Source organism: Phaenicophaeus curvirostris, chromosome 6, assembly GCF_032191515.1.
Source record: "Phaenicophaeus curvirostris isolate KB17595 chromosome 6, BPBGC_Pcur_1.0, whole genome shotgun sequence".
Taxonomy (NCBI): Eukaryota; Metazoa; Chordata; class Aves; order Cuculiformes; family Cuculidae; genus Phaenicophaeus; species Phaenicophaeus curvirostris.
Window position 1 is genome coordinate 56148794 of NC_091397.1, and position 12911 is coordinate 56161704.

The 12911-nt window shown below is 40.1% G+C and overlaps 1 protein-coding gene across 1 annotated transcript in view; it reads right to left on the bottom strand.

Moving 5' to 3' along the window:
* The window catches only part of STK31 (serine/threonine kinase 31), a 38912-nt gene extending 26319 nt beyond the window's left edge, over positions 1-12593 (bottom strand). The window contains 9 exon segments of the mRNA XM_069860400.1: positions 2073-2232; positions 3052-3167; positions 4918-5077; positions 6825-7180; positions 8643-8801; positions 9528-9602; positions 10585-10683; positions 12368-12420; positions 12509-12593. Coding sequence (XP_069716501.1) covers positions 2073-2232; positions 3052-3167; positions 4918-5077; positions 6825-7180; positions 8643-8801; positions 9528-9602; positions 10585-10683; positions 12368-12420; positions 12509-12593 — 1263 coding nt within the window.
* Positions 12594-12911: the final 318 nt, after the last annotated feature.

Consider the following 12911-nt stretch of genomic DNA (forward strand, 5'->3'; position numbering starts at 1 on the left):
TGACATCCAGCAGAACTCGTGTCTTCTTTATTTTCCCCAGTTTAAACCATTGGTGATGCTACCATGACAACTTCCTCTCTTCAGATAGCAGGATTCTTTTTTCATTTTTTTTTTTACAACAACGTGCTCTTGAAACGTTATACGAGATTTCATGCCACCGCTCATTTACACCTTAGCTTGGGCAACCAGGAACAACATCAGAATTGGGGGGGGTGGGGTGCTGATTTCTGAACAAAACTAGTTTTCAAACCCTGTGTGAGACCACACCTTGCCAACATGAAACACCACAGAGCTACACAAACCCGCGTGGAGCTACCAGAAGCAGAATAGTGCTATAAGCTCATTTTAGCAGCATTTCAACTATTTTGACAATGTAGCACGCTATAACGCAGCATGCAGATGTGACTTCACTGTTAGCCATTCACAACTGAAATGGGTGACAATGTCCAGACTGTCCAACACATTCCAACAAATTAATCCACCAGTAAAACCTCAAGCAATCTTCAAGAATGAAACCTCTTTTTATAATGTTTCTCAGGGAAGAATGCTATTTGTTGGGGTTGGTGACTCAAAAAAAAAAAGAAAAGAAAAAAAATCAACCCCCACACTGCCAGCTGAATGACACCACAGCAACCTTCTCCTCTTTGAATGAAAACTTTGAGTCTCCCCAGTCACTCCACTGTACTTGCATCTGTCCCAACTCTTGTCCACATTGTTTTCTTACTCTTTAATCCCAGTCCAACTGAGTCAAAGTAAAACTGAACAAGGGGGGCAAAAACAAGTTCTAAGATGGCTTTGCTTTACTTGTCTGCAGTTGTTTAACAAGGATCGAACAACTCAGACCCACTTGTGCTCAACCAGCCCATGTAATCTTCAGAAAACTTCAACCGCTACTATTTCACGCAGGATGAGACAGTTGCCTGAGGAAAGTATGTGAATCCCTAAGGAGCTCTGGCTCCTGGGCATTTTGCAGTGTAGCTATTCTATGCGTTGCTATTCTACATGTTCAAGGCCGGGCTGGATGGGACCTTGGGGAGGCTCATCTAGAGGGAGGTGTCCCTGCCCACCACAGTGGGAGTTGGAACTAGATGATCTTTAAGGTCCTTTCCAACCCAAACTATTCTATGATTGCTCCCCTACACAAGATGTAACACTAAAATGTCATCTGCTTATTAACACTTATCTTAAAGTTGTCAAGTTTAAGCATTTGACTTCCTTTTGTTTACTAAAACCAGCTTCTTTTCACCTACAGCAATCACATGCATGCCATGGTGTAGACATTTTAATAGCTTTCCCTACACAACCAACCACAGAACTTACTTAGGTTCTCTTCACGGCTCATTATGTGCTAGTCCATTTCATGAGCTGTTAAATTTGGTATAATACAGCAATACTTCTTAGGCAAACATGCTTAAAATGTCTTAGGTTATACCTGAGAACAGTCACAACACATCTGTTGTCATGATCCCAGCATGGATCCCAACTCCCATCCCTTCACGCCTGCCACGGACCAAGGAACCTTCCTGCTGCCGAACGCAGCGTCACCACACACGAGAGACGCAGTATACAACCATCCTTATGAACACACTCATGCTGGCTGGCTTTTTCAGATCCGTGGTTGCAGAGAAGTTGCGCTAGATGGCAGCTTTCTTCTACAGAAGTCCACTTTGCTCCACAACTGTATTTGCGTACCTCTCTCCCAAGACTCCCCATGTGAGGGAATCGTGTGAGGGAATCGTACACGGAGCAGCAGCACGCTGCTTTAACAAAGGGTTTTAAAGACAGACACTGCAGCTGCACAGCTGAAGTGGTTTCTCACAGTTATTACTGAACACAAACCCTTCGGCTACAGCGTTCTGATTTCCTTAGACTTCTTCACAAAACCAAGAGTCCACATTTAACACAAAAAATAACTTCACAAGTACATCAGTTGTGGCAAATGTAGCAAAGCCTCAAACGTTATCTAGCAAAGGACTTCCATGCTGTGCTCATGCTGTCCAGCTACACTTATAAAACTAAAATACTCTATCAATAGTTGTTACAGATCTTGAAAAAAAAAAAATCCAACCTACCGCATTGCTGCATAACCGAATCCTCTCTTGAGCCAAGTCATACTCTGTCCAGATCTTCTGCAGTTTTTCCAAGGAACACGGAACAGTGAGACGTCCTTCTGTAACTACTTCTATGGCTTGTGAGAGTTGCTCCACGAAATGACTGCTCGTACTTGTTTGTCTAAGTTGTAAGGAGGAAAAAAATATTTTTCCAGGATTTCTTCCCCAGAACTTTAGTATTTTAAGAAGCAACACTATTCAGAACCCTGAGAACATACAGATTTTGAGATAGCACCTGCCATGTTAACAACTTAGTTTCTTTCAGGTAGCAGCAAATAATTTGTCTCATTCAGCTGTAGAATGTTTTTTTTGAGGAAGGAAGAAGGACCAAGAATACATTCATTATACTTCAGTATTGACAAGGCTGGGCATGGAAATTCTCTCCTGCTTCTAATTACCCATTTGCCCTTTTTCCTTCCTTGGCATTTTTTCTAACTCATCTTCCACACACACCCCAATATGTATATTCCTTCTTAAAGGAGCTGATGGCTTTTTCTGTTTCAAGTCTTCTTCCCGCTTGTCTTTTCTTTTGAAACTGTAATTTGGGCTATCCGAAGAGATATACCTCCCACAGCAATTACCAATACCCAAGGAACCCAGACTACCCAGTTACGTTTAACAACTAGCTGCATTTACTAATTAGTATCTTCCTCAACAATGGAACTGAAAGCTTTCCTTGCAACAGCTATAGTAAAGGACCAGAAGTGAACAGAAGCCATCTGATAAATGCTGAGAAAGACAACACATATTCTTCAGTTAGCTTCCAGAAAAGCTCAGGTTTCAGCCTTACTTTAGGGAAATACTCCCCTCAGTACACAACACTACATTTTGCTTATAAAATTAACGAAACAAAACTTTTGGGAAACAAAAAACCATGCATGACTTCAAGAGATAAAGTGGACAATGACAAATAATACTATTTTAGAAAAAAAATACACACCTAACTTGTTTCAGTGTCTTCACCATAGCAGCCAAACTTCTCATCTTCGTTACAAAAGAAGTACGCAGGGTTTCCTCACAACTTTTAGCAGTCTTCTTGGATGCTTCCTTCTCTCTCTGATTTATTCATCATTTTTGGAGCAATTAACAAAGAGAAGTAAAGGCAGATCAACAGTCAGTCAGGGTTACTAAAGTGCAGATCATAATTTAGACTTTTGAAAAGTAGGGATAAACACACACGCACATGCATACGCACAGAGCTGGCCCTCTTCAAAACACTTAAAATGCCTAGAAAGATATACATACAATGAGAATAATTTTATTTTAATAGCTTCTTAAAGGTTAATTGTTCGTTTCCTTCCTCTCATTTCAGCCGTGATGTGTTCAAGTGTATTTCTTCAATTACTGCCCATTTGCCAGCAAACCTTCAGACAACATGGAATTTTTTCTTTCTTTGCTGAAAAATTCCTACCCACTAGTCCAGGGAAACTAAAGTCCAGGACCTCATTAAACTTCTTACTCTCACCACCACCAGACCTTCAAATGGCATGGCAAAACAAAAACCCTGGCTGCATGCACAACCCATCCTGACCTTTCCTACAAGGAATATTCTCAAGACAAAATATGGAACCAAAAAAAGCCCACACACCACTTAAGGCCATATTCCTCAAGAGACAACCTGCATCTGAAAAGTCTTGCTCTCATACCACAGAGATGCTTTATAAACTCACTTTAGGTAACAGAAGAGATTTGTTCGCCTTTCATACTCACAGCATATTAAAAAACCCATCAACAAACGAACAAAAAAAAGAAAAAGAAAAAGATTTAAATAGTTTTGTATTTGCAGATGAGCATCCAAACTCACGGCTGCAGGGTGTTTTTTTAAGTACCCCACACATCACCCTTCTAGAACAAATCACTGTCTACCATAGTGCTTTTAGCAGGGAACAAATATTTTCTTACTTAAAAGAATATCTACAACCTTTTCTTTCAAACCAGTTTAATTACATTCAACACACAAAAAAAAAAGTAATTAAAATTTGTAGAAAACAGCTTAAAAAAAAACCCCCACCAGTCTATACTTAAGAAAGGCTTCTAAGAATTCCTTGAATTCAAGTATTTTTTCTTAGCTGTAGGCATATTTTCTATTGCTTGTTAATTTAGTTTGCACAGAAGTGCACAAACCTCCTGTCTTCAGTTGATGGGGAACCTGTGCAATGACAGTTAGTATATATATAGAATCCCAAGCGTTCTAGGCAGAGGTAACTGAGAAGCAAAGCTGGCTACGAGCAGTTCTATTCAGGTGGAAGGAAAAGGGAAACAACTATGGGCAAGATCAGTTTTCTGAATTGTCACAGGCATTTACACAACAGCAAATTTTCCTTTCCTATCTATAGGGATAAGAGCTTGCACAACATTTTTCTGAATTCATGAGAGCATCCTTTCACACAATCTTTTCTTACTACTGCTGTTTATCGCACTTAAAACCATGCACAGCATTTTTAAGCCTATCAGAAACTACTACTATGTATTGTGCTTCTCAGGGAGTGCTACGAACTTCCCCTGGCAAGAAACATAAGCATCTTTTCTATTAAGCAGCAATTATGGAAACAATAGTTTTTAACCATTTCTAAAATTCCACAGCTTCTGTGATGCTTAGGAACTTTCAGCCCAACGCACAGAAAGCTGGTTTTCCCTCTAAGTTAGTGAAGAAAGGATTACATCCTTATACACAACGCATGTTTTTAATTGCAAAGTGCAAAACTCCACATTCAAACTGAACTCCTACATCCTAACCAGCAGCATCCAGCAGCAAGCATTGTCAGAAACATGAGGACAGACGAGCCCTCTTCACACTTCCACATACCTTAAGTTCACGTTTCAGCTTCTGAACCTTCAGTTCTAGTTCTTCCTGTCTCTGCAGGAGATTTACATTCTCCCTTCTCAGAAGCTCACACGAATTCTGATCTGGTTTTATTTGTGCCAAGCTGGTGTCTGGCGCTGATGCAGAAACTAGCACTTTTTCCCTTTTAGAAATTAAGGGGTATTAATTAAAAAAAGAACCACAACAAAACACAATATGCATTTCTTCATGCTATTGTAATTTCAGTAACAACTACAGAATATAACATCAAAAAGCCTGCAGAAGCACCTACACAATCATGCTTTACTTCTACAGAATTTGTATCCCTATCCACACTAGTCATTACAAGGACTGTTATACAACACAGAGGAAAACAATAAATCATTTGAAGACAACCCTTTCATCTGTTTTCACAGTCATGAACTCAAGTCTTTCCCATCCAAAAACCATCTTACCATACCACACTGCAGACCCTGAAAAGGCAAGGTCCACTGTAATTCAAAACTGCTACGTACTAAACAAACCAAAGCACTTTAACGTTTTGGATCTATACCCTAAAAGTTATTTTTACAACAAAGAAGAGTGACATGAAGCCAGTGACAGAGACAGTACTGTACGGTACCAAAGCTCCACTAGACCCCACATCAACTTCATCCTCAACTGCATGGCTTTGGTTACATCCTAGCTTCCTTCTCTCTCAGCTGCCTTTGCAGGTGTATCACCCTAGGCTATAACTGCTCTCTCTTCTTTAAAATCAGATTCTGAGCATATCTATAACTCATAAAACAGGCAGCTCAGAATATCAAACTAATTCAGGATGAGATCCATTACTATAAACTCAGACTTATGCGAAGAGCACCTCGTTTCCTTTTAGCATGCATTTCATTTAATATTTTATGTTTGTTAACAGCACAGACTTGCCTAAATGATCTAAGTATAAACTAGATTTGTGTACCATGCTGGTACATGGAAGGGCGTGTCTTCAGGTGATTCATTATAATGTTCAAGAAGCTCAAATCACGGAACATCAACAAATTCTAAAGAAGTTTTTTTGGAGAACATTTCTTCTTACATCATCTCAACTTTCTGAATGCCAAATACCATCTTTCCCACCCACAAACATTCTTCTCAGCAGCCTGTTGCCATGGCAATCCTAGCAACTGTACGACGAGCCTCTTTAAAAAGATTTCTGAGAACAACTGTAACTGCCAACTTACCACCACCTCTTGTCAATGTAATTACAAGTTGCAGAGACATCATTATCCCCTAAAGCTCACCTCGAACTGTGACTGCTGGCTTTATTTCTTACAACAACATGCTGTTAAATGCCTACACAAATAAATCACCAAAACGTGTTTGTCCTGCTAGGTTAGTGTACTTCCACACTTGTGTCCAGGTGAGTTTTTAATAGAGGCAAATAAATCGGCGATAGCTACAGAAAGTCTCAATGAGAAGCCTATGGAAATTACACAGATGCCAAAACAAGTATCATTGCATTGCCTGTCACTGCAAAATCCGCTAGAGGCCCGATGTCCTACAAATTTCACTTTCCACTAAGCTGTCCACTATCTTTCCCTCTGCTTACTAGCTGATAGTTCTTCCTTAAGATACACGAGAACAGTCTGTCTCTGGAAATCTAACAAGAAAGAACAAGCTATCCAACCAGTGACAAAACTAACGAACAGCTTTCTACAGATTAATGTTCTGATTCCCATCACGACAGCATGGACACACACAGAGAATCACACATACTTCCCTTCCGTTGAGTACCAGTATTATTACTTCATGCTGGAAAGACAGAAACTGAATTTATTATTTTAGATACCCTTCCACCTTCTCATATACCCACATCCCAGCAACTACGGTAATCCGAGCACTCAGAAGTTTTCGATGGCATCCCAATGCCTTACTTTGGGGCAAATACATGGTTTCCAGTAGAATCCTGATCCCTTGCGCTGGCAGCTACTTTGTCAGGGCATTTTTCTGGGATACTGTACAACACATAACCAGATCTGGTTGTCCACCCTGGTAATGGAAGATTTATCTTCCAATGTTGGTTTTGCATGCCATCTACTTTTCTCTCTTCCGCATCTTCGGTGTTTCCTGAGGATGTGCATTTTTCAGCAAACCCTGCCTTGGCCACCTCTTCACCAATATCTACTTTTTCATATTCTGCCTGGGCAATAATGGTACCATCTCTCTGCTTGGTTCTGTAATGTACTTTTATATCTTTTTCAAAAATTAGGCTGCTCAGGAACTTCCTCCCCTGTAAAATAAAAATACGATGAAATTGTGTACTGAACACTTTAGTGTTCAGTCTCTTTTTTGTAAGATAAAAACCAAACATGTTTAAGACCAAAACCCAAAAATGTAAGCCTTACCTGTGTGACTCAAACACATTTATTCTGAAAGAATGCTGTATCTGTACAACTACAGCTGTACCTGATCTAATCACTGTCAATGTCAGATTGGACTTCAATACCAATAGTTCTCCCTTACTGTACAGCTTTGAAAAATTCAGTAACATTTATAAGTGACAAAAGTCCAGTGCCCCATCAACTCTCAATAGAAGTTGGCAACCAGATTATCGAAGTCTTTTAGAGGATACTAGAAAAACTATTTAACAGTACCATAAAAAATTAAATTTAAAAAAATGTAATTATTACATTGTTTAACAGCCTTTCAATAAATGGTCCAGAAGTTGAAACAGAACATAGTGACAAATAAATTACGTGTACCTACCTTATGGAACCCTACCCTACTGAAACTACTCATTTGGTAATCAGGAACTGCCAGAGTTGGCAGCTATCAGTTTCATCAGTAACAAAGAAAAACAGCTTTGAAAGACTAGTGAATGCACTCAAGAACTTCACAAGAAATCTGCGATAAAGTTACAATTAACAAGGTTTTCTTGGTTTAGTCCCAGCACTTCTGAAGACAAGCTGGCTTTGCTGAAAATCAGGAATGGAAGGGGTGAGAGCAGGAAAGCTACGTGGAGCTAGGAACAAAAGCTCTACCTCAAGCAACAAGAACTGTTCAAAAACCAACGCACAAACAAAACCCCAGGGAACTGATAGGAGAGGGTTTTGGCCGTCTTAAGTAATTACATGAAGCACTGTCAGTAGGACCACAGAGATGAGCACGCCATTAAGACTGGAAATGATGTCCCAGAAAGCAAAACCACCACTAGTAAAGCTCCACCAATGGTCACCAGTGCCATTCAAGAGGGTTCAAAGATTTTACCAGACGTGCTGGCATCAGCCTTACTATGTTCATTGCTGGCCAGTGATAACAGAGCTCCTACTATCATTCACATTCACCTGCTACTCCCTCTCCTGACCGAATTTTTGTAGAGTACTCAGTACGGTATTCAAGCAGCTCACAGATGTCAGTGAATTTACTGCAGGTTCTGTGACCAAGGGAGATACTTTTCCCTCTGAAGGGAAAAAAAAAAAAAAAATCAAAGATACTTTGTTTCTTCAGTGCCAGAAAAAAAATCTGAGTCAGTCAGAAATAAACCTGAGGCTCTGAAGATGGCAAAAGTGCACTCTGAAAAATCACACCCCCCCGCTGCACAACATGAACGATTTTTAACAAAACTATTTTAGTTTCTAGTTCAGGCCAACAGATCAGACAGTCCCTCCCAGTGCACCCTGCCTTCAGTTATTCATCCAACTCTTAGAAGATTCCTCCTGGTGAGTCTAAACACTTCAAAATCTGTTACTCACCTGGTTAAACATGTTCAAGTTTTGACAAGTTGGTATCTGCAGTCCCCAGAGTCTGTACTTCTTGGCAACACCCGGACATTGCAAATTGGGTGGGATTTCAACTATGTCTGATCTATTCAGAACCTCAGAATTTCCATAGTCAATGTACAATACCTGACACTGCAACAATATAAAATATAAATCAAGAGAGGCTACACTCCTACAGAAACACGTGCTGACAACTCCTAGAACACAAGCATTCTAACACTCGCGCACACTGGAGAGATCAGAATCTCATAGGCTAAACCTTGATACCCTGCAGAGAAAGGAATCAAGTTAAAGAATCTCTTAAGTTAGCACCTGCCCAAGAGATTAGTGACGAAACCTGAAGTAACAAAACAGATCTTTGCTGGCAATTTTTACTTTCTCTAGGGCCTACAACTAAGAAGCAATATAGAAAACTTTCTTCAATTGACACATCGGCAATCTAATGTTCCCAAGCCAACCAGCCTGTTTAGAAATTATCATTTTAAATAGGAACTACTAGCCTTGTGTATCATTTACTTAATGCTGATCAACAGCTCTTTCAGATCATTTGTATCACTCATCACACAAAGGCTGGCTTTTTCACCACTCAAAAGTTCTGAAAATGAATTACATTGCTTAACACTAACTACCACTCATGAATCTCTTTATTAAGATATACAAACAGCACTTCACAAGTTGTGCAGTCTTTTCATCAGCATTTTTCAAAACTGCAAGTCATTTGTATGTCCCACGTGTATATTCATTAGTTTTAAATGCATTCACAAAGGAATTGTCAAAAAGAGAAGAGCAGCATTTATTACTATCATCCTGCATGTAGAACCGATATACGATTAAAGACTTTTAGAAAACACTTCCTGCCTTTTCATTGTTGATCACTTGCTGCACCGTGCATCTGTACCAACATGAATCTTCAGAAAAACACCCACCATAAATCTGGAAATTATGAAAAAAAAAAGATTAAGAGCATACTGAAAATAAAAACATACCTCCTCAAAATGGTTACTTGTAATAGAGTACAAATCTTACCTCCATACTCTCCTAGAAATATCCCAACAGTAGCATAAAACCAAAGTAATTAATGCATGATATCCTACCTCTCAAAGCAATACATGCTAGATACATCAAAAACACAATCCTCTACTCCAATAACAGCTCAAAGACAATTTTGCAACTACAAAACACCAACAATTTACACACCAGATGCCCACAGGTTTCTGTTAATGCATTGCTGCAACATTTTATTGACACTGACGGCTTAGTAAGCCTGGCAAAGGAAGAAGCCAGTCGCTTCACATACACAATGGGTTTGCTGCTGGTGCATTTTCTTCCAAGAGGAATTTTGAAGGTCCTGGACACACAAACAGTGCAGACAATTTTTTTTATTTAGACCTTACTCTACAATAAACCATCAGTAGGTCACACAAAATCAAAAGTCGCCATCACTCTTCATATGCTTGTCACAAAACTGCCGTTAAATATGTCCCTGCTTCCTTCTTACTTTGTCCAGCACATTTAACTTTACAGGTTTTTGCAATATCTTCCACACTTGTTGAGATGGAGCAAAAAAATCCCTTCTCTGAAAAAACATTGCTCTTTTGTTAAAGATAACTCACTACACTGGACAACAAAAGATAATTCAGCACCCTGTATATTAGCTTCCTATAGTATTTCCTGAGTGTTAAAAAACCCTATGCTTGCACAATTTAGCCGAAGTCTTTAGTGCACAAAGATTTCAACTGGCTCACACAAAATAAGAATTTTCTCTAGGAAAGGCTGCGGTTCTTAAAGAGATCATAACATAATATATCCCACAGTACATTCAAAGATAAAGAAAATACCTAAGTAAATGTTTGCACAGAATTGAGGCTTTTGCATCAGGTGAAAAACAAACTCAGCATCTATACAACCTACTTACCTTGCTAAAATCAGGTTTGCCAAGAACTGCATTAGCACTAGGACAAGCTTCTGCCAGTGCACAACTTAATTCCAAGAGCTCATTACATCTACTGACATTCTAAAAAGCATGGACAGAGGGTATGAGTTATTAACTGTCACTTTTAATAGATGCTTGATGGTTTATAACAGCCAAAATTTAAATCAAAATTGTCGCATTGCTGTTGAGACAAGTAATGCCTCACCTTAAGCTTTCAATCTGCATGGTTTTAGCTGCACTGTTAAGCCCACGCTAACTTTCTTCCAAAAGTTCATGGAATGGATCAGGGGCGGGTACCATACCCGAAAAAAAGCACGTGCACTGAATGTTTTTAACAGTTTAATTATCAGGCTCTGAAAGCAGTATGCAGATCTTAACCTTCCTCACAAATTTGAGTAGGTAATTGGTGTTATATTATTTCTTTCCTTAATACAGGAGACAACAGCTCCAGCAAATCCATTGTTGTCTTTACATGCAAGACTAGGGTTTTGGTTCAGATGAGAGAAGCAGAGCCTTTCCAGTTAAAATTTGATATCTGAACCACTGTAGAACCAGGTCAGTCCAAGTAACATGGCATTTATTAGCCAACATTCTACTCATAATGCAAAGGAAAGGAACTCAGAGCATGAAAGAAAATACCAGTGCAACTAAATACTTCGCTAACCTTAGAAGAACACTCCCAACTTTTGTACTTTACAATAAGAAATAAAACATTGTGACAGAGTCTCAGGAGAGGTTAAGAACACAAGAGAATTACCTACAACTGTTATATCTAGAAATCCCTTTATTAGAAGAAGCTATTCCATAAATAGAGTAAGTGAAGTTTGGTTCCTCTCCCCAAATTCCTACCAAGGACAAACAGCATTACCCTCTCCAGCCGGCTCAATGTTACACAGGTCTTGGCTAATATGCACACACACCAATTAGCCAGCAGACCAAACAGGAAAGGCAAAGTTTGATACCCCTTCTGGATTTTCCCCTTTTCCTGCTGTACCTCCCACATTAATGAAAACAAATTGTTTTCGTTTGGCTTGGGTTTTCCTCATTGCCACCCTCCCAAACACCCTCCTGCCCACCTACACAGAACCTGTAAGCTCCTCACGCCTTTGAACCATCTCCACATCCAGCTTCATTGAAACTGCCCCAAATGCTCAGTTGTCAGAGCGATCCACCCCCAGCAAGGCTCTGCCTGACTCCTACGTTGTTCTCCAGTCCACAGCAAATATTTCAACCCTCAATGTATTTTTTTTTCAGCTCACAATTCAAAGGGATGAACAAACAATTCCTTTTGACATTTCAGAAAAGAATAATAGATTTCAGTTTAAAAGGCAGCACTAATACTTACAATTTTGAAATCTAAATTAATTTTTTTTCCCTCCAACATCAAACACTATCATTTATTCTCACTTGTACAAAAACTTGATAGGGGAACAGGGATAAGATCATATAATCACATAATCATAAAATCACTGAGTTGGAAAAGACCTTTGAGATCATAAAGCCCAAACATACCTGTCCACAACAAAATCACATCTCTAAGCACTTCATTTACCCATCTTTTTAACACTTCTAGGGATGGGGACCCAACCACCTCCCTAGGCAGCCTGTATCAGTGCCTGGTAACCTTTTCAGTGAAGAAGTTCCTCCTAATATCCAATCTGAACCTCCCCAGGCGCAGCCTGATGCCATTCCCTCCCATCCCATCACTTGGGAGAACAGAAATCTCGAACACCTCAGTTAATACCAAACAGTCCTCCACATTCACCTGTGCCCAAAACGTCACAGCATCCTCCACATGGCTGCATACAACATCTTCAACTTGAGGGAGAGAAGAAAAAAAGACATTATTCTCAAGCGTAAGGCATGCATTTGTTTTTTTAAAAGCTACCTGACCTACACACAGTACCTTTGCCGTACTCTATGTCTTCATCCATGACAGTGGATCCTGGAACACCCCAAGGTACCTGTGGTGAAGAAGGGGATGAGGCCATCATTCCCAAGGCCAGCGCGTGGGGACGCGCGGGCACTGCTCCCCCTGCTAGTCAGAACTTCATGTGCTCGCTCTCAGCAGGCTCCTGGCCTCACTCCCATGCTTCTCCTCGCCTTTTCTCCCCAACAACAGAGAGGCACGAGATCCCTTAGCAAAAGCTGCAAGGAACCCCATAAGGCTGGCATGGCCACCGCTTCCCACCAGCAAAGCTCAACCCCCTCCTTCTCCTCTTTCCCCTTCTCCTCCTCCTCCTCTTCCAACTGTTCTCCCTCCTCCTCATCATCATCTTTTTTCCCCTCCTTCTCTTCTCCTTCCTCTT